At 40.7% G+C, this 21,987-nt stretch overlaps 1 protein-coding gene and 1 long non-coding RNA gene across 5 annotated transcripts; one reads left to right on the top strand and one right to left on the bottom strand.

Moving 5' to 3' along the window:
• Window positions 1–1,313: 1,313 nt before the first annotated feature.
• TNFRSF8 (TNF receptor superfamily member 8) lies at window positions 1,314–19,509 on the top strand. Of its 4 annotated transcripts, XM_068658883.1 has the most exons (12): window positions 1,314–1,519; window positions 1,641–1,850; window positions 10,275–10,365; window positions 12,836–12,961; window positions 13,382–13,537; window positions 13,640–13,733; window positions 14,184–14,464; window positions 14,676–14,786; window positions 15,339–15,377; window positions 16,525–16,574; window positions 17,357–17,561; window positions 18,629–19,509. In XM_068658883.1, exons 2-12 carry the CDS (start codon window positions 1,767–1,769, stop codon window positions 18,871–18,873), a joined length of 1,482 nt encoding a protein of 493 aa, XP_068514984.1. In that variant the 5' UTR covers window positions 1,314–1,519; window positions 1,641–1,766; the 3' UTR covers window positions 18,874–19,509. The 4 variants fall into 4 exon arrangements, with proteins under 4 accessions (XP_068514984.1, XP_068514983.1, XP_068514985.1 ...); XM_068658882.1 differs by having other exon boundaries at window positions 1,314–1,850; XM_068658884.1 differs by lacking the exons at window positions 1,314–1,519; window positions 1,641–1,850 and adding an exon at window positions 8,903–9,843.
• LOC137843550 (uncharacterized) lies at window positions 18,741–21,320 on the bottom strand. The gene is made up of 2 exons (XR_011089580.1): window positions 21,180–21,320; window positions 18,741–18,817 (listed from the first exon to the last, which is right to left on the bottom strand). It is a non-coding gene; the product is annotated as an uncharacterized lncRNA (long non-coding RNA).
• Window positions 21,321–21,987: the final 667 nt, after the last annotated feature.

Below are 21,987 nucleotides of genomic sequence, written 5' to 3'. Positions count from 1 at the left end.
GATATGCTCAATAGTTGTACCTTTTTTTTTTTTTCCTGGAAAACAGGCCAGAAACCCTTCTGTGTTCCCAGTTCTGGGAAAGTATTTCAGATGTGGTTTTTTTTTGTACTTGGATACTTTGGGTTTGGATCGGATGGACTGACTTCAGTAGTACAACTTTACAGAGGCTAAAGTCAAGTGTGTGAATGGGGCTTTCCAGGCGATATCTTCCATCGGTTCCTGTCCTTTTGCTAGAAAAACTTAGAAAGGAGCTGATCATGGAAAAATAAATAAATAAAAAAAAAACACACAAAAATAAAGCATACCAATTGCCCTGATTGCTGTGTCACTTGAAACAGCATTTTATAAATTGTGAAAATTGCCTAATGGCATAATATTGCACAAAATTAACATATTTTCTAGTCCATTATTTAATTAGGAAAAAGAAGAGTGTAATATATGGACTTTTAAATATTCAGTTGTCTCTAGACTGCAAAGGTATATATACCACAATCAGCTTTTATAGGTTAGGGAGCTTAGAAATTTAGAAGTAAGCTGATAAAATGATGAAAGGTGGGTAGATCTAAAAGTGCGTGTCAAGTACACAGCACTCTGAAAATGCCTGTTTTTTTGTAGGATGGTATTCCTGAGACTGAAATAGAGGCAGATCTTTAAAAAGAAAAGGGTTAGACTGTGAATTAAAGATATTTACATCATCCTAGGGGCCCTGTGGAATGCTCTCATCCTTAGTATTCTGTTGTGGTGGCATGGGGGCAGCTTTAAGAAAATCATCAATTATCCTACTTTCAGTCTTTTCTCATTTTTCTTTTTCTTTGTGGTGATAAGGGTGAGAAGAACCAAAAAGAAAACATGGGTGTGAGAATACAAATTTTCATTGTTTTCCCAGGCACCTCAGAAAGGTTTTCAAGGCAGGCTGCCCTTTTTTGAAGTGGCTGACTTTTACTTTTGACAAAACTTTTAAGGGCAGATAAGAAAGCTGCATGACACCTTAAACCAACTGAAATCTTTCCAGGCATCGGAGCCACAAAGCATTTTCCAGAATAGCAAAGCAAGGAGCCGAAATGACAGGTATCAGTCCAAGGGTTGACTGTCAGCAGCAGGAATTGATCTCAAGTGGGACTGGATGCTCAAAGATGTATTCTCAAGAGGTAGTTCTGCAGTATGTTGGTGTTCAAATTGCAACATGCAAAGCCTAAACCTTCACTGAGTAACCCCAGGTGGTTGTGAGTTTTCACATGCTCATTCAAACAGGAACAAAATGACTGTACTGAACTACTGAGTGTGTTTCTTACTGAGAACTCTTTTGAGTCTTGGTTGCAGTTCTGAGAGTGTGGACAGGGCAGGGCTTCGACTCATGCCTGGCTCTGGGGAGGTGAAGTGCTCGCTGGGGGCAGCATAGATGACTCAGGAGTCCGTGTTTCTGCGCAGCCAGCCGCGTCCCCAGATGACAACCTTGATGCATGCAACTGACTCAGAAACCCGACGGCTCTGGGGCTAGTGATTGACGTGGTTTTGTTTTGTGTGTGCTTTTTTTTTTTTTTTTTTAATTTTACTTTACTTTCTTGGGCAGCCCCTTCCTTCCAAATTGTTTTCTCAGTGTGATTGAGTCTCAAAGTCTGTTGCCTGCATGTCTTGAACAGCTGGAGTGATTCTGGACTGAGAAAGCAGACACTGAGCAAGGCTGGGCTGGACCCTGGGAAGACTGCAGACTTCAGGAGAAGCAACATGCCTGTCTGACCTGCAATGCTGGGAGCTCAGGAAAGCTAATGCCGCTGCAGATGGCTTCTTGCAGCCTTGTACCGGGACTGTGGCTCCTGCTGCTTCTTCAGGATATCCAGGGAGCCCCACAGGTAAGGCAGGGTGGTATCAGGATCCTACAGCCCTGGTGGACTAAATAGGACCTGGGAGAGATTTGGGGCAACCCTGGGATGCAGGGCAATTCTGCCCACTACCTATATGCAGGGTGTAGGCATCTGTAGAAATAGGCTTTGTGCAACACAGGGTGATAAAGGTATAAAGCAGAGCTGTCCCAAAGCAGCCAGGATAGTTTGTCTTCTCTGGGAACCCTGCAGGCAGAACCAGGGGATAGACAGCTGTGATTTGCACGTTTTCTTGGCATTGCTAGTGTTACTGCACCTCCAGGCATGTCACTGCACCTCCAGGCATGTCACAGCTAGGAAATGAGAAAGATTTCATCTAGGGATGGAGGACTGCTCTCATTTGTTTCGGGTGAATCACTTTTACTTTTGCCCAGAGGGCCAGGTGCTCTCAGGCAGATTCCCTGCAGAACTTGGCTTGTCGGGCTTTTGCTTTGCTACTGTGAGTCAGGGCTGGCAAAGTGAAAGGTGTAGAGGCAAAAAAAACAGCAAAATACCTTCCTCTTTACACCCACCCACCCCTCTGACAGTGACTTCCCCATGAATGGGCTATCAAATTGAGATAAAATAGACATAGCCCACTAGTCACACTCAGCTGATGCTGTAGGTGCAAGCTAGGTTCCTGCTCAGATCATATCGTCTCTTGTGCATTTGTTCCCCCATTCCGCCCTCCTTACCCCTCCTCTGCTTCCTCCCCAGTGGATCATATGGCAACGAGCCCTTGGTGCCTGGCATAAATCCAGGTGGTTTCCGTGGCTGACACTTATGCACGCATGAGAAAAAGAAAAAGGTCAGTCACAGAGGCTCTTTGCATAGGTGAAGTCAGTAGGTAGCTTATTGCTTGCTGGGTTGGATCCTGAAATTGGCCATTTCCCTTGCATTGGAAATATAAACCTATCCTAGCTTAAGACACTTGTCTGTGTATGGTAAATGAATGATATAGCACATAGCATGGGCTATATCATAGGAGATTTTTGGCAAGAAACTGACTCCAGTTAGATCTTTGAAAGTAACCAAGTCTGCATCCTTTTCATAGATGTTTGAAAAGGCTCCTCATGACTCTTTTGGTAAGAGTAGGAGTTTGCTCTGGTGTCTTTAGCCGTAAATTCCCCTCCCACATGGCAAGCTTGCTCTACTTTGCTCTGGTTTATCTGCCCTGCCTCCATCTCCATCCTGAAGTACATCAATCCCTCTGTTCTTCTACAGGATTACAGCTTGCAGTCTTTACTTATCTGACGAGTACCTAGGAGGACATTCAGATGAACTTGTCTGGTCTGCTGAATGCTTTAGGAGAAAGGTGCTAGAAAAAAGATGGCATTTGTGCATTTGACATCACTTGTCAAAAGTGATGTCAAGAGTTTTGTTCACGAAATGAAAAGGGCAGAGAGAAAATTTGGTTTTCTAATACTCACTGTCAACTTTCAAACTCACAACAAAATCATCAGTTATCTGGAATAAGTACATAGATCTTGCTGGGATAAGCAGTTGGCTTCTCACTATCTTTATTGCATCAATCACAGCAAACTTGGCTTTTGCTGCTAGTGGAGTACAAGTGATACTATGTAATGCAAGCAAGTCACAGCTTACTGATCATATTTTAAACCATATTCCACCTCAGATCAACTTGCAGTTTGGGATTTGGTTGTTTTAATTTGCAGTTAGCTCTCACTTGTTCATGTCTTCTGTTGAGCATGAAGCTTGACTACCTGAAGTCTTAGATTATCAGCTTCTTTCTTTCATACTATCAGAATTTGGTAAGAAGCTTGAAAGGGAGTCAACTGTTTTGCTACAGTATTAGTCAGTTCTAGAACAGCCAATACTGATAACTTTTTTTTTTTTTTTTACCGTAATACGCTTTCTTTCTGACTTACAGCTTATTTGTAGCAAGCTGATTTCTTGCTCTGCCTCACCATCACTTTTTCTCTATGAGCTCAAAAGACCATAAATAAATGAGTCAAACCTTACCCTGACTGAATTGTAGAGTAGCCCACTGAATTCAGCACCATCTTTGCAATGGCCATTACTTAAATTGAAATAACAAATGTGTTTGTAGTTTCAAGGATAGTGAGAAGACCCTCAAAAAGTATATTTTGTAAAAGAAATTCTCAAAAATAAACACTGAAAAAGGAAAATGCTTTGTATCAAATATGTTTGTGGGGTTTTTATTATTAGGAGGCCTTAATTAGAAGCATTTTAAAGAAAGACAAAAAAAAAAGAAAGGCAGTGGTGAAGGCAGGTTGGCCTGATGGGTCAATGAAAGAACAAGGCCAAGGGATCCCTGGCCATCCCTTTGTAGAGCAGTCCAAACTGTTACAAATTGTAGTCTTTTCTTTTGGAAAACATATTTCAGCTCATGCTAAATCAGGTACCTTTCTTTGACTGCAGTCATAGAAGGATTCATGAAATTTAGTTTCTATCTCCCTCCAATTTAACCGGATGCTAAACTGAATTGAAGAGCTCCTGGTATTGGAGCAAAAGCAGGCACAAAGTACTAAACTGATAGAGACGTGTGGCTTGTTCAAGTTTGTTCCAAAAATGTGAATGGGTTAACATCATTGTGGTAGGCTTTCTGCTACACCGGCACTTGTTTACTGTAACAGCTTACCTTCTTGTTCAAATATTTATCTGTTCTTGTACAACTGTCATAAAGACGTAGTAACTCTACACTGTGTCCTCAAGTCCAATCCAGATCAAAAGAATTCTGATATAGCAGTTCCAGAAATTATATCCGCGAGGTTTCATGGTGCGTGTGTGCACAACAACAGTCACGCAAAGGGGCGGCCCTGCTCCTGTCTACACAATGCCACCGACTCTCCTGCCCTGAGTGAAATGAATGTGCTGCCACAGGGTGCATTGTTCCAGTGCAGTAACCCTCTGAAAATCCAACTTCACCAATTCTAACAGCAGTTTTCATTCAAATCAGCTCCTACAACTGATTCACGCTCTGAAAGCATAGTTGGCCTGCCTTAAACAGTCAAGGAGTTAGAGGGGAAGGGAAACGTGTATGAAAAGCAAGAGAGGAAGTGGGATTGCATCCTGGGATGGCAAAGAGATTAACAGGATTAGCATAATTGCAGTAGACACATATTTCCATGTTGCTGGCCCATTCTTAGCACAGATCCGTTCATACAGTTTACTCAGAAGCAGCAGGAAGCACAAAGACCTGCTCTGCATCAATGTAGGATTCCTCACCCCCAGCCTCCAATACTGCTGTGATCTTTCTTGAATGTTAAAGTTTTAGTATTTTACATACATACTAAAAGAACTTTACAAGTAGAGATAGAGGTGTGGTGGTTGTTTGTTTTTTTTCTTTCACTGGTTGATTTTACTCCCAGATTACAGGTATGGGCCGAACGGGATGTAAGGATTTGAAAGATTCCAATGGCATATTTATATATATGGCTTTTTGACTGTTGGACAATACTACATACCATTGGGATAAAATTTGGTGTTTCTTCATTGAACTGTTTGCTTCCCTGTTTTTCAGGGAACACTAGAAGGTGTCGCAGATGCTGCCTTAAAAAGTGAAATTGTGCTAGGATTTTGAATTTCTCTGGGTAAAGATGCTGAGTCCTGTTTCTGTCTGTCTTTGGAAATGTGACATTGCATAATTCTGCCCTTGCAGTAATGAGGACAGTAACTTCTCTTTGTTCTGTAAAACTTAGTGGAGGTTTCCTTGATGAAGCAAAGCCACAGCCTAGTTGCTGATGAATATGAATTATACCACGTTCTTCGGGGTTTCTAGGCATTCCAGAAAAAGGTGGGAACTATCACATCCACATCCTTCCCACAAAATAAGCAATAAGAAACAAAAATGATTAAGTGAATCTCTTCTCAATGACTAATTGACTATTTCTAAAAGTGTTTTGGAGCCAGGGGAAATAGCACTAGAAATATATCAGAAATGTCTTAATGCTGAGGTTTTTGTTGGCAAGGAGAGCAGCGAATGTATACTGTGCTTTTCTTTCCCATGTCACATTCTTGAGCTCTCGTATGATAAAGCACCACTTTTTACATGAGTTTTTCCCTTTTCTCCTCAGTGTCCTCATGATTTCTTCCCTTCTTTTAGGTGATGCCTGTTCTGATTAAGGCATGATAAGAGGGACATTTTCTTTAAAATCTTGTACTGTTGGCTACCATCAACTCAGTCGCAATTCTGGAAACCCAGCAGAGCAGACTCTCACAGCTGCAGCTGTTGGTAACGCAGCTCAAAACAGGTCTAGCCTCAGTATGTATGCTGGGGAGATCAATGCTGCTGCCACTGGTGGGAATTTTCCTCAGAATTTCCCTCACCTAAAAAGAATCAGTATTTGCCGTCACCAGATTCCTTTATAGCTGCAGTGTAACAGGACAACTTCTGAGAAAATTGCTTACCCGCTTTGGACTGGACAGATGGTTTTCTGTTCCACTGGAAAAGCTTGAGAGAACACAAGGTATAAGTTCTGCTGTAGCAAACTAACGCCTAATAGGTGTTGGCTTCACCTTAGCAATTGCACTACTAGCAGGATAAGAAGTGTTTTCAGTGCTAATGGTGACTGGTAGTATGCATTCTGTCCTGGAACAGTGAAACAAATATGCAGTAAGTATTTTGCAGCCCTTACAAATGTGGATGGATTTGGTGGTTGAAGTCTAGATTTCTGCCATTAAGAAGCAGCCAACAGTTGAGGAACGAACCACCCCTTCTGCCCCCAAAAAACAACAAAAAAAAACCAAAACCCACCACCAACAAAAAACCCTCCACCACCAAAAAAAAAAACAAACAACACACTGCATCAGTCCTATCACTTTGAATCTTCCTGCAGAGTGATCTAAGGATTTAAGATACTGGTCAAATCAAGAACATGCAGCTTTCCAGAAGTACTGAATCGTGAAGGGAGAGAGGCTGGTAAAGCTGCAATCCAGAATCCCCTGTGCTTCTTGTTGAATTGTTTCCAGCAATCTCTTCCTAATTTGAGCTCCTGAGCTCATCAAAATCTCAGAAGTCAAACAAGCTGACTTCCTACTGCAAACTTGCACCCTAACTGTAGAAGAGATATAAGACGTGGTATTTTGCATGTGGGAAGAGTAGTTACAGGTGGTGAAACTGAGGTAATTTACATATTCAGTCACTGAATGGGTAAATTACCTCAGTTCAGACCTTTTGCTACCCACTAATAATGCATATTTTTGTTCCCTTTCTACATATGTTTAGCTTGCTACCTTTCATTTTAGTTCACTTATTACTCTGACATTGATTACAATAAAAAAATAAAAATATTACATTATCTTTTCATGGCTGACATTTCTTAACTTTTCCCCAAATGTAGCCTAATCAGTCAGATCTGTGTAGAAACTTAGATGACATCATCGTTTTATGGAAGACTGGCATCTTTTGAGACCTTGACCATTCACCGCTGCCATTCCTTCAAGGCATGTTCTTTGGGCACTGATTTGTTTAATTCCTCCACAAATTCATGGGAGTTTAGGGTGGAGAGTGGTCTTATGGAAAGATTTTTTTATTCTATATGAGGCATGAAAATTTGAAATTGAGCTTACAAAAGACATTTTGCAGGTAGCTGTGAATTAGAAGTGGTGGGCTCAGAAGGTGGCTTCTCAGACATAGAATTGTGCATGTTATGATTTGTTAAAATGACCTTTTACAGCAGAACACCTTGGGGTTGCCTCGTACAGCTGGCTGCAGAGCTGGGTTTGTAACTGGATGCTTCACAGCAGCATTTGTTGTGAAGCTACAGGTGTTATGGAGTACGTTACGGAGTATCTAGTAGGCTGTAGTATATAGCTGCCCTCTTGTGGAAGGAAAAAAATTGTTGAGGACTTTCATATGCATATTTACATAATTGTGCAGTAGTTACGTGTAATTCAGGCAGTAATTTATCCCAGCACTAGCATCAGGGGAAAATTCATAATCCCGGTTTGCACCACATTACCTATGAGCTGCGTCTTGTCCTCAGCTCAGGATTTCAGTATTTTAGACAAGATCACTTTTTAAAAAGCAGCTCTTCAGTCACACTTGTAGGCAGAGAGTATTCCTTTAGCCCCCTAAAGAGGCAATTACACAATCTGTAAGTTTATATGCTGTAGGTTTACATGTTTATATCATTCAAGAATTGTGTCCCCATTCTGATTTAAAGTTCAGCATCATTTGAAGCCAGAGTTGGTTTTCTAGGAGAGCAAGGAAGGGAAGAGCAGTTTTTTTTGTGGTGGTGTTTTACAGATCTTAAAGAGAAACTAATCCGGGATGATTTACATATAGCAAGGATGCTGTTGTTTCTTAAGTTTTCTCTGTAAAACTAGTCAGTCCACTTCATACCCCTGAAATGACTCCTAAATAACCCTGTGTGTAAGTGTGACTGGTCTCACTGTCATTTCCTGTTATTTAATTTAGTCTTAAATGGCTGGCTAACCGGGGTGCTTCTACACGCCGATGGAAGGAGATTCCACTTCCTTTTCCTATAGTCTGAGGCTTCCTCTTCAGAAAAGACAAATACAGGGTACACATTTGTCAACTTGACCTGAGTTGGGCTGAGCAACCAGATCTCTGCTATTTCCCCCGTATAGTAAGGTAGAAAAAAGCGTTTCGCAGGGAGGCTCTGTGGCCTCGTGGTTAGTGCACATATGTAAGGCAGGATTTCTCAGTTCTGTTTTCAGAGCTCAACAAAATTTAATGGTTTCAGTGTGTTTCTATTTCTTGTACTTCTGTTAATTTCCTCCTCGACTGAAAGTTCCTGTTTTCTCATACGACTTGGGGCAAGTTATTTAACTTATTTATTTATTTATTTATTTATGGTCCAGCCATGAAAAGAACAACACGTTAAACAGGAGACTGTGGTTTTGAGATCAGTTAGTAAGGTTCTGCACGGCATACAAAGGCAGTAGGAGGCACTAGGTATTCTTTTTGAGGCTGGTGGGAAATTCACCTTCAGAAGGTGGGGTGTACGTTTCTTAAAATGTTTGTTAACTGTCCTACATGTATCCTGTGGGAAAATCTCTGGAGAATCTGCTGATTCAGTCTTTACAGAAAAAAGTTGCCAGTTATATCTTGCAGCAAATAATGAAAATGAAATTATCAGATATCAATGTTTGTAGGGGATTATTAGGGGAGATGCCAAATTCAAAAATCAGACTTTCTCATCAGAAAACCTGTAGTGCTGTAATTTCCCACAGTCCATAGTCACCCTGCTGTATGCAAATGAAGCCTTATTCTCTGCTTTTTGGTACAGTTCATAGCAGAGTGATTTTTTCTAAGCTAATATTAGAACTGTTGTGGCTTTTTTTATTTTTAATCTAAACAAGTATCAGTTATGTAATCAAATTGAGGGTTGCTTGTGAAAACCTTCACTCACTAAAGAAGTGGGATTAATTATTTGAATAAGGGCTTCACTGTGTGAATAAATATTTGCAGCTTTATTACCAAGGCAAAACCCACCTGTTCTTAGTGTAGGAATTGTCCCCAGATGAAAAATAAGAGAATGTATTGGTTTGCAGTAAACGTATCTTTAGGTTGCTAAACTCAGATGTTATGAGTGGATAAATAACTGAACAGAAAGATTTGTTTGCTGCATTGATAAATAGTATGAGAGCAGCCAAGCACAGTAGGGTAAACAAACAGGAAGAAGTATGAAAACACAGATTCAAAGATGCCTAGAAGTACAGATGCGTAGGGTTAACAAACATGACAGGATATGAATAACCAATATACGAACAACTGCAAATATAAAGAATGAGTTTTGTGGGTTACAGCCAATTTAGCTAGCCTTAGGTGATGTTCACTATGGCACCACTTCTCGTTTCTGTGCAGAGCTGGAAATCTACTACAGATATTTGGGGATTCTATTTTTTATTTTTGAAAAAGTTCTTAAGTCAAGATGGGATCATTTTAAGGACAGTGTTTTTTAGCCTTTTTTCATCTGTTCAAGTGCAACAAGGTTTTTAAAGGAGAGGGAGACTGCTACACAAACTTATCTTGGTAAGCTTTACTATCTTGTACCTAAGTTTCAAAGAGTGTCTAGAGCACTGGCTGAAAACCATTTTGGTAGAGCAATGCATTTGCTCTCATAGAACTATGCATTTTATTGCATGAAACAAGGAGTTAAATTCTCTGTTCTGAAATGCTTGATGAAAAGGTCAGGCCACGGTATTTATTCCCTATATTTGAATCACTTTCAAAGACAAGAGCCTGCTAGGTGAAGATACATACTGGATTATTACTAAATACACTGAATATTACAGTCATCACTTAACTTTATGGACAGCAGTTATCTATGTGTTTTGGAGGACGGTTGAATTGTCAAAAATCTGTAGACTTTTCCCTACCATTTGTAGTCACCATAATTCGAGACCAGTGCTGGATCTGCCCTAATTGTTTTCTAATTGTGTCTTTTCTGTTTAAATTTCTAGCCATCGCTCACCTCATCTCGTTCCTGTGATACACACAAGAATTGGTTCTATGATGAAACTTTACAAAGGTGCTGTTACCGCTGCCCCTCAGGTCAGTATGTTTATGATGCAGTCAAATTAACATGGAGCCTTTCTCATAGACGTAGTATGAACTGTGTATATCTGCAGAATTGCCTTTTGACCCTGAAGTGCAATTTTGTGAACCATGATCTGGTGTGGATCCAGATGGGAGTTTGTTCTCCACTTCCCTGCTCCTGTTCAGTCTGCATTCAAGCAGTCTAAATTGCAAACAAGATAACTTGCAATTATTGTTTTTTTCAGTTGATTGACACTCATAAGTAGCTAGAAGTAGCAGGTGTTAAGAATTAATTTCAGTTTGCCTCAGGGTATGAAGTAGCGTAATGATATTAGGCTGAAGATGTTTCTGATCAGAGACACAAAGTATAAAGTGATTGTGCAGAAAATCTGTCATTGTCCTCATATTCAAACCAGTTTAGAAAGCATCTCACATGAGGAATGGAACGTTCACTCGTCAGGGGACAGAGTGAGCTTTGCCAGATGCTAGCTGTGAGTTGGAGGCATATGAGCTCAGAAGCAGGAAACATCTTAGAGAGACAAGGGTTCTGGAAATGTCTGAAGCGCTGTGGGTGGGACATTTGATGGTACTTCACCATCATCAGTCTCTTCTTTCAGAAATGTTTTCTCTTCTCTCTCTCTCTCTCTCTCTCTCTCTCTCTCTCTCTTCTCTCTTTTTTTGGAAAGGAAATTTTTGACATTTATGTGTGCTCTAATAATACAGAGAGGTTTGGTGTTTGGTTGGTAGCATTTGCATGCTAGGGACATCCTGTACTGCTTCTGGGCACATCACTAGAATCATTCAGAAAATGTATGAGAAAGCAAGACCAAAGGATGGAGAAACTGGTCCTGTAAAAGAGGAAAAGGGGCAAGGACTCTGAGCCAGTTCCAAGCAAAGAAGCTCTTTTCTCCTTTAAAACCATACTTTGCAAATCCTAATGTCTGTCTCGGACATCTTTTGCCATCCTCCAGGGTCTCCTTTACAGCAAAAACTTATAAGAATCTTTTTTCATTTTAATCTTCCACTACTCCTTCAGACAATAACACATTCACATCTGCTACTAACTCAACTTCTCGTTGCAAAGAGTAGCTTTTCTAAAATTCCATTTACTCCAAGTGAACGTATTAGAGTCTTGATGCAGTCTGGCTTTACTTTCCTTGGTGTTCCAACCTACAGATGTAGACCTTTCCATCTGAGCACACTGGCTCAAGTGTAAGCCAAATCATCTGTTTCAAAGTTAATTTCAAGCTCAATTTCAATATAAACTTTAAACCAAACCTCATAAGATAATTCAAATCGATTTCTACAATTGCCACATTTCTTCTCAGGTGCTTAATTCTTCTTCAGGTAAAATGACACTTCATACCTTGGACACCAGAAGAACGTTGTCTTTCTGTTCATCACAGAACAGAAAAAAGCCCCCTCTCAAAGGGAGGAATAAAGACTTTCACATGAAATAATAATGTTGCACCTTTCTTCTGTTTATTTTGTTTATATTTTACCTTTTATCTTTTCTTGTTATTGTTGTTTTGGGGGCTGTTGTTTTTGCTTTTAGACTCTAAATCAGATATCTAGCTCTATGAGATAGTATTGCATTCAACACTGAAGATAATTTCCTACTCACAGTTAACAGCAAATCCTCAGGAGTGAATGAACACATGTATTCAAAAAAGGAAAACACTTGTTTCGTCTACTTACTTCCAGTACATTTTTCTGTACATACCATTGCAGCTGGTATTCCTTCTGCTTGGGCTTTGATCTGGTTGTTGAGCTATTAACACAATGAAGGACAGTAAGATATGACTGGACAAGCTTCAGAGCTTGTCTACTTGGGGCACACATCCCCCAAGAGAGAGGGAAATTTGCTGTTTCATGTGTACAGGAAGTCTCAAATAACTATAGTTCAAGCTTTTGGGACGTTGTGGGAGGAGGAAGGAAATAACACGCACGTGGAGGTAACTTGCCTGCAGCTTGAATGCTGAGATTCAGACCACTCCAGCAATCGTCCCCAACCTTCAAAAGAAAATCTCAGACAAGTAGTTTTGAGGAAGTATGAGTGATGTGTTTTAAGCTTGTCTGGTCGTATTTGTAGGGCCAAATATAACATAGCTGGTTTTACTTATACTCCCACACCATGCTTGCCAAAGCAAATAGTAGGTGAGTTATTTTCCTGCCAGGTCTTCCATGCCTGTGGTTAATTAACCCTTTACAACTGAGTGATGCAGTCTGGTGCTGAAAGTGGGATATATTTCTCTCCTGTTTACTACCCATGAAACATTCAACTCTGCCTATATTTATGCTGCTGTTTCAGCTTTTCCTTTTGCTTCTGCAGCTGTCACTTTTCCTTACCATTGTGGTTTAACCTTACAGGCAGCTAAGCACCACACAGCTATTCACTCACACACTCCCGCTCCAGTGAAATGGGCATGAAAATTGGGGAGGTTTCTGAACAGGTATCCTCCACATTTTGTTTTTCTTTCTCCAGGGTATGCTAAAAGGAAAGCCTGTCCCACGGACCCAGCTGAAGACTGCATGAGATGTGGACCTGAACAATATCTGAACGAAGAATCCCAAAAGCCACATTGTGATGCTTGTGTGTCATGTACAAAAGGTAGTTGATTTACTTTTTATCACACATACTTTACCATTAGAGCCCCTCTAAATATTGTCTTTATTAGTATTTTATTAATGTAGTATTTCCAGCAGCAAAGTTATCTGCCCTTGGCTACTGCTCCAGAGAGCAGAATGCTACCTTGCACATAACGAGTACCACTTCTTGTTTGGCCTGGGACTGCCTGAAAGTTCTCACATCTAATGCCATCCAAGTCTGATTTCTGCTTTCTGTCTTCTATTACAAACTATTGTCTACAGCTTTGTCCAATTGTGCATGACTTAAATTGCCATCACAAAGAGTGCCAGCAGCCCATTCTGCTTCCCAAGCCTTTGAAATGGTGTTGCTCAGCTTTGCCTCCTGCTTTGCCTTTCCCTTGCAGGGTGATCATTTGCTACTCCATCTGTTTCTTTCCTGCAGAATCTGACCTTGTGGAGAAAGTGCCCTGCTCCTTCAATTCTAGCCGCGTGTGTGAGTGCCGACCAGGTCTGTTCTGTCAGACTGCTGTTAAGTACACCTGCATGCGATGCCAGCAGCACACTGCTTGCAAGCCTGGTTTTGGAGTCAAAGTCAGAGGTAGGAATTCCTCCCTATCTAGTTTGTCTTTTCTGATCTTGGGCATAGTCCTGGACCTATGGCATTTTGGTTAGTCTGTCATCAGTCATTGTTTTCATTCAGGCACCTCAACAACTGATGTTGCTTGTGAAGAATGCCCCCCTGGGACCTTCTCTGACCAAACCTCCAGCACTGACATCTGCAAGCCCCATACTGAGTAAGTGCATAGCTTTTTGAAGTGTTTAACTGATTAGCTGAAGCTAATAAAAGACCCGAAGGGACTCCTGTCACTTCTTCTGGTGCAAAGTATACAAATTCATTTTAAAGGCAATGGGATAGCTTTGAGCCTATGTGCAGAGTTTTGAAGGCCCCTCGTTATGCTTGTTGCACAGCTCGATACTGAAGGAAGGAAGGACTCTCCCTTGCCTCATTTTCTGCTCTCTGCGTATGGTTAGTTTATATGCACAAGTGATTTTCAGGTTTGCATCCAGGTTAAGAATCAGTGCCACAGAGGTGAGATGGAAGTTAATGACTTCCTGACCAAAAGCAATAAATGCACATGGTACAAAAAATGACTGAAAGTGATGTTTGCTGTATAGAACACCTTAGCATATATCAGAGCATTTTCTGTCAGTGCTGATACACTGTTCTCTCTTTCATTCCCTAGCTGTGCCAAGTTAAACAAAGTAGCACAAAGCAAAGGAAATGCCACACATGATGAGGTTTGCCTGGACCAGTTGCCCACCTACCTCACCCCAGGCACTTTCTCCACCAGATTCAGCAATGAAACAAATAACTCTGACCTCCTGAGGCTTGAGGCGAACTTGGTCACTATTTCTAGTGCTCTTTTAAGTGCTGCAACAACTGAAAACCCTAGTTCTACTCCCAAGCAGAATGATCCGGCTGGTACTCTTCCCACCTCAGACAAGGGGGAGACAACAACAGGAGGTAACGAAGATTTACTCTTTCTAGCATATTTTACTTGTATGTATCTTTAGTAAAAACAATTTTTATGTGAGAGCTTCCTGCAAAATCCTTATGACTTTTAAAATTATATCCATCAAACACACAGATCTACTGAAAGTAGGCAGTGCTGACAGAAAAGGCAGCACTCTGCCTCTTCTTGAAATCACTGTCCTCCTTTTCCCCTTCTGAGCAGTAGGTCTTGTTTGGGGAGTGGTTCTCTCTGTGATGCTGCTACTGGTAGGCATGCTGTTGTTTTGGAAATGGAAGATATGCAAGAAACGAATCTTCATCCTCAAAGGAAAATGTGAGTTTTTAAAGCTGTAACACATAGCATGCTGTTTAACCTCCAAGGACATGCCACCTGGGAACTATAATATCCTAAAACTTTATGGAGGCCAGTAAGGGAGATGATATTTACGAGCACCTGGTGAAGACAGGCCAAATGTTCTAGGCAATCTGTGCAATATGTTGGAGAACCTTAGAAAAAGACTGAAACAGCTGTTAGTTTATGGAGGAAGATGCGAAAAGCTGGGTGGGGAAATGGTAACGGGTGATTTTTTCTCTCAGCGCAAACATATTAATGTAAAAATAAATATTAAATGATGCCTGAAGTCTTTTGTGAGTATTTTCAGCTTACTGGGAGTGGGCTGGACTTGGAACCTGTTTACTGATTGTGACTCTCTGTAGCTTTGCGTAGAGTTGAACGTGGGGTGTGCCTGCATAACTACATTCCCTCTTTAATAGAAAGCAGGATGTGCAATTTGTAGGTTGGTTGTAGACCTGTGGGTGTGGTAAAGCTGTTATAGTCCCTGTGCACCATTATGAGTTTTGTTAAACGAATGTTTTATTTTATCAGCACATCTCACTTCACACAAATCCAGGATCAGATCTGACGGTGAGTGACTGACTGACCAGAAATTGTAATACATATGATTAAAGAATAAATGGCTAGTCTTAATATGGAGTTTTAATTTATGAAACTTTAAAACATGGAACCAATTTAAGTCAAATGAATGTACCTGTAGACATGCAAAAGGCCAGTCCTGTGGTCTGTCCTGTGCAGGCAAGTACTGCTGTGAATATGACAAGCCACTAGATGGCAATTTTTTCCCATTGCACCTGAGTGACTGGGTGATGCAGCAGTGTGGGGAGGCTTTGCTGGAAAAATGTCAGGTTCATTTCTGCGCACTCAAATCTGGGAGATGTGTTCCCAAAAAAGTGGACGTTAGCCATAGCAATCTATACATATCTCCTGGATTACAGCCATTTTGCTTAATTAACTAATCCCCTCTTAGCATTTCCACTTCCACTGATTGCTCTATTGTCATCTATTGTGGTAGATATTTCTGATCACCATACATCAGAGCATTTTCCACTCATTTATTCAGGAATATGATTTAACACCTCTCACATGAGCTCAGCTTTCTCAAAGTGGAATTGTTACTTCCTGACTTGCTTTACACATTAGGAACTGTTGCTCTGCAGCATTATAGAGTTGATGTTGAGAATAAAGGTGGATGCATGTCAGAGCTAAATTAGTAGGCCCGAGCCTGTCTAGCTTCATGGTATTGTAAAAGGATGCTGAACACTCCCTTTTTCCCAGCTCCCTTCTTTCCCCAGTGTTCCCTTCCTCCACCCTTGCATAAAATCCCACCTTCTTTATATTACTGACCACACAATGACCTGATGCAACTTGTTAATCCAGTAGAAAGCTATTCACTTTTTATTTTTTGATTTATTTATTTTGATAAGACAGTCTTCTGCTTCTTTAGAAAGCTTAATCAGTTCATCATGTGATTAGGTGAACACCAGTTTTGGTGTGTGGAAAGTGATAGGACCTCACATGGTTGGCAGCAATGTGTCACTGCTTCACCTCACCCCTACCATGGAAGCGTGTCCTCTGTGGTAAAGAAAGAAAGATACAGGTGAGTTAGGTTGTAGAGTAGTTTAGGACGTGGGTGGGTGATATTTCAGAGAAATTATTAATGTTCTTGTGATTGCTGTGAAGTCTCTTCTGATAATTTTTCTTCTTTCCATTGCAGGTTCTGATCTGGTGAATGGTATTCCGAAACAGATCCCTTTCTTTTCCAATGTAAATAACTAACAATATTTTTTAAATGTTCTGTTAAAAAGTGCCGGCCTTTTTATTTGTCATTTTCTCTGTAACCTGTGATCCCCCAGGTGCAGAGATGAGACATACTAGGGATTGCTACTTTCATGTCTTGGGCTCCGTTTAATGTAGTGTTAAATAATATATTTCTGCCAGTTTTGCTTCGAAGGGAGTATTTAAATTTGGAAAATATCTTCTTAAAGTTTTTCCTGAACCAAATCCCTTCAAATTCTTACTTCCAGAATCTATCTTTCTTACTGATGTTATATTCTTTGCTGAAAGGTGCCACTGAGCCTCAGTCCCCATAATGCAGCTGCTACTGTATTGCAGGGTAGTACGCTCTGCAACAGAGCATGCAGTATAAGACATGCAACAAAAAGTCAGAGTGACAAATAAGCAGATTTACAAAGGTTCATCAGAATCTAAATTGCAGACGTATCAGGTGGAATTTACCAAAGCATCCACTCAGGTTCAGGAAACTAGATTTCAGTGGAAGTAAGGTACATTCTTGCAAATCTCACAAAAAATAAAATAAAATCTGTGCATTTAGCTTAAGAATGCTATTTTTAAATATGGCCTTAAGTAATACAGGAACCTAATTCAAAGGAACTTAAGTTCCTCTATCTGTTAGGCACTTTGAATTTTTTTACTCCCTGTGACACTGGTGCTGGTATGTTATTCTGGCTGCTACAGAAGGATTCAATAGACCTGTTACAATGTTCTTTTTGCATTGACCCTATTTCTACTCGTCTCTGTATTTGCAGATCATGGTTACTACTGATCAAGGGCCAGAAGAGAAGGAGCTAATTGACAGAAACCTTCCTTTGGAAACCAATAACAACTTGGTTTCCAGCACAGAAAAAGCTTGTAGTCCTGATCTGAGTCTAACTGATGTGACACAGAGCAATGGAAATGCCCCAGATTGCCCTGTCGATTCTCGAGTGAGAGACCACACAAATAATCGAATTGGTAAGTCTTGCCTTTTTTTTTTTTTTTTTTTTTCCAATTTTTAAGCCACAGGAACATAATATCATTCTGAAATTATTAGTAAGCTGGAAAATTATCTGAAGCTCTTAACAGAGCTGGCCCTGGACGCTTGACGCTGTTTACCATATGCGGGTTGGGTTATTTCATGTGTGTGGGATATGTATGTATGTATTTACTTATTTATTTATTGCTGTGAGTCAAATCCAAGGAGTTACAATGGCTAAGCTGATCCAGAACTGTTTTCTTAGGGTTGCTGGGATCCAGTCATGCTTTTCTAGAGGGCAAGAGGAGACAAAGCACAGAAAGAACAAGGAAAAGGAAAGGCAGAAAATGTATTTTCTGTTTTTAGTGCCACAGATCAGCAAAGATTTTTGTTATTCTAAGCAGTTCAAAAAACAGGCTTTTGCAAAATGCCAATTCCCTGAATTGGGAGAGAGAAGGCTGTCTGGGGAGGCAAGGTAGTCAAAGAAATGAAAACCAAAACTCCTTAGCATTTCCTACATTTCTGTACAGTGTTGAACTTTGCCCAAGGACTGCTTTTAATACAGATATTTTTGTTTTTCAGAACAGCAGGAACATAAACATTGAACTATCCATAGCTATCTTCCCCAGATCCCAGTTAATTGCTTCTTCTACAAGATTCTTGTGAATGTCTTACTGCCTTTTCTGATCTGTCTTTCTCCTGTAGTCCTTCAGCTTCATTACAGGAGGGCTAGAGCTACTTGATCTAGAATGGCCAGAGTCCCCATGGCAGTGATCCAAAACCACAGTGTGGCTTAAAATGAGCAGGCCGTCTTTATCACTCAGTATGTTCAATACTTTTATTATAAAGAGATAAAGAAATAGGCAAAATGTGTGAGTTACATAAGCTTTAGTGGGTTAGTGAATTCTGTGTTTTCACAGTGACAGACTTGATTTGCATACCTCTGATTTTAAAAAAGAAGCAAATAAAAGTTGAGTAACAAGTTAAAATTTTGCATGGAAAGGAACCATCTCTAGGGACAGCCATATTGTTACCTATGCTCAGCACTATTTTCTTCCTTCCTCAGAAACAATATACATCATGAAGGCCGATACTGTTATTGTGGGGTCCATTTCAGAAGTGCCTGGTAGCAAGAACTGTGCTGCTAGAGGATGTGAAAGTGATGTTGATATACAGGAAAACACGGAAGAGGAATTGGAGATGCACTATCCAGAGCAGGAGACAGAGTCTTTTCCAGGGAATGATGTCATGGTTCCTGTGGAAGAGGAGGGAAAGGAATTCCATCACCCCACCACTGCCACTGAAAAGTGATAGCCCACCAAGAAGGTGTGCAGCTACAAAAACACCCAGTGTGACACTAAGCCGAAATCTACAACAAGGGAGGCAAACACATAGTGTCTTAAATAATCTGAAAACTCATGTAGAACACCAAAAAACATTCAGACAAGGAGCACTATAACCTATTTCATCTAACTAATGAGAGGATTATTCAAACTGCTGGCCTTTGTAGATCATATCAAATATTTTCTCTTTCCCTTGCTCTCCCAGTATCATGCTGGAAACAAATTTGAATCAAAGCTACAAAATTCAGAGGACTTCTGGATGCTAACTCAAATTTCACAGCTTGCTTTCTCTGTGTGAAGGACTGGATCGAAACCTACATTTGATTACTTCTATTAGCTATTAAAATTCTGGCCATAATTCCAAGTTAATCTTGACACCCAGCCACGTTTCACATATTGTTTCTGTTCTTTTACCAACACTTCCAATTTTGACACAGATTTTGTAACATCCAGTATTTTTTAAGGTCTCTGCTCTTGAATGAAAGTGATGATAATTTCAGTTTTCACTAACAAATAGGACTCTTGCCTTGTGGACTTCATAAGGAAACAGGATCAACAAGCTTGGAAAACAGAATGCAAATAAAACTAGTTGAAGTCCGTTGTACTTTAGGCCAATCCTTCTATTTTTGTCACGTCTGATTCATGTTTCTAGACTATTTCAAATCATTAGTAAGCACAGAAAATGGTCTCTTCTAATGGAAGCCAAACTAGCTGAACATTTGGATGTTGAATGAACTACAGGTTTAAGCCAACGCGAAATCTGTAAAAGGGGAAAATAAGAAAAACTTTTTCTACAAAAAATGAAGGACTGAAAAATAGGCTAGCAATTACTTCTTGTCACATTGTCAATATCTGCTTGCTTTAGAAAAATTTCTCATAATCATAAGAGTGACACTGAATCATATATGTTCTTTAAAATAATTCTGTTTGGTTTTGTGGTCAACTGCCTTGTGTTACGCAGTTTCTCAAAGTTCATGCTGCTTGTTTGATAACTGTAAATGTAATAGTGCTGACTATGTTTTTGCACAGGACAGTGGAAAATGAGCAAGATGACAAAGTGTGCCTTAATAGTAAAAAAAGGAACCACAAAAACAATTACTTGCTTTGTAGTTTTACCCTGGACAGAGTACTGTAATAACAGCTGCGCAACTTCAGTGTCTTTTGTCTTAGAAGAAACAAAAGGAGCGTAAAGGCGTACAAAACACCTTCCTGAGAAAGACTCCCAGTACAAGTTACCCACTGTTTTATCTGTGACAGTGGCAGTAAGAGATGCTATTTAGGGAGATAACATAAGCCTAGTTAATATCTGCTGTTTTCATTCCTCGTACTTCTGCAACATCAGCTGTAATCGGATTAAGGATGTTGAGTTTGTCCCAGCCTTTAGAATTCCTTTTGTTGCTGTTAATTTTTCTTACCTCTTCTGAATTTCCTGGTATAATCTTCCTCCACAATCACTCTGTGACAACAGATTACAGATAGTTTCAATTCACCGTGTAAAGTACTTTTACTGTTTTTAGAATGACCTCTATTCAGTGAATACCACTAGTTCTTGTATTACAGAATTTAGTGCAATACTGAGTTGCCGTTATAATACTTGATTGTACCCTCTTCAGCATCCAAGCTGAGTTCCTATCTTTTTATATTTCTTGTGTAAGTTATCTGATCCACTGCCTTGGTGATTTTAGCTGACCTCTTCCTTATCTCCTCTAACTTCACTATGTTCTTCTGGAGATTTGGATACCAGAACCATGTACTGCACTTAAGAAGAGGGTATGCCAAGGTTCTAAATGGTGGCAAAATTACAATTTTTATTTTGTTCTTAGCACCTTTGTAGATGATGCCCAGCATATATATGTTTTTCTGGGGTGTGACGGGTGGGGGCTGTCCTTGCACAGATGATTTCAAAGAACCATCAAGGATGATTCCAAGATCCCTTTTCTGAACCGTAATTGATAGCTACTAATTCAGCATCAAGCAGGCCTGGTTTAGATTATATTTTCCTGAATCATAGAATGGTTTGGTTGGAAGGACTTTCAAGATCATCTAATTCCAACTCCCCTGCCATGGGCAGGGACACCTTCCACTAGATAAGGTTGCCCAGGGCCTCATCCAGCCTGGCTTTGAACACTTCCAGGGCTGGGTCATCCACAGCCTCATGAGCAGCCTCTGCCAGTGCCTCGCCACCCTCACAGTGAAGGTTTTCTTACTTGTATCTAATCTAACCCTACCCTCTTTCAGTTTAAAGCCATTACCCCTTGTCCCATTTCTACATACCCTTGTAAAAAATCCTTCTCCAGCTCTCCTGAAGCCCCCTTTAGGCAGAAGGCCGCTGTAAGGTCTCCCCAGAGCCTCCTCTACTCCAGGCTGAACAGCCCCAGCTCTCTCCATCTGTCTCCACAGCAGAGTTGCTCCAGCCTCTGATCATCCTCCTGGCCTCCTCTGGGCTTGCTCCAACAGGTCCATGCCCTCCTTGTGCTGGGGGCCCCAGAGATGAATGCAGGGCTGCAGGTGGGGTCTCAGAAGGGCAGAGCAGAGAGGGACAATCCCCTCCCTCACCCTTCTGCCCACGCTGCTTTTTGTGCAGCCCAGGATACGGTCGGCTCTCTGGGCTGCAAGTGCAAGTTGCTGACTGATGTCAATCATCAACCAACAGCCCCAAGTCCATGCACTCAATTCCAGCATCTGCATCACCAACAAAGATGTTAAACAGCGCTGGGCATGATGCTGACCCCAAGGAGCGCTGCCACTCATCACTGATCTCCACTCGGACACCAAGACATTGACTTGCAACTCTTTGAGTGCGACCATCCAGCCACTTCCTCACCCCCGGAGTTGTCCTTCCATCAAATATACGTCTCCAATTTAGAGACAAGGATGTTGAAAAGTGTTAAATGCTTTGCACGTGTCATATGCATTGCAGCCTGTTAAATGTATTATACTTGATATACTTAAGTAACACTGACAATCTTTGAATTAAAAGCGCCATGGATTTTATCCTGTAGCCACGCTTTTGTGTCTGACCTGTAAATGTTTCATTGCTGTTGATACTTGCAGTACACAGATCAGTTGCAGAAAAAAATCT

This window comes from Anas acuta, chromosome 22 (genome assembly GCF_963932015.1).
Source record: "Anas acuta chromosome 22, bAnaAcu1.1, whole genome shotgun sequence".
In the NCBI taxonomy this organism is placed as follows: Eukaryota; Metazoa; Chordata; class Aves; order Anseriformes; family Anatidae; genus Anas; species Anas acuta.
This window is presented reverse-complemented; position numbering and strand designations above follow the sequence as displayed.

Bases quoted from the DNA above. Each gene is read 5' to 3' on its own strand.
- TNFRSF8 (XM_068658883.1), top strand. From the start codon at position 1,767: ATGCCGCTGCAGATGGCTTCTTGCAGCCTTGTACCGGGACTGTGGCTC. The intron at 1,851-10,274 runs GTAAGGCAGGGT...TTAAATTTCTAG, and splicing joins ATATCCAGGGAGCCCCACAG to CCATCGCTCACCTCATCTCG. The intron at 17,562-18,628 runs GTAAGTCTTGCC...TTCCTTCCTCAG, and splicing joins CCACACAAATAATCGAATTG to AAACAATATACATCATGAAG.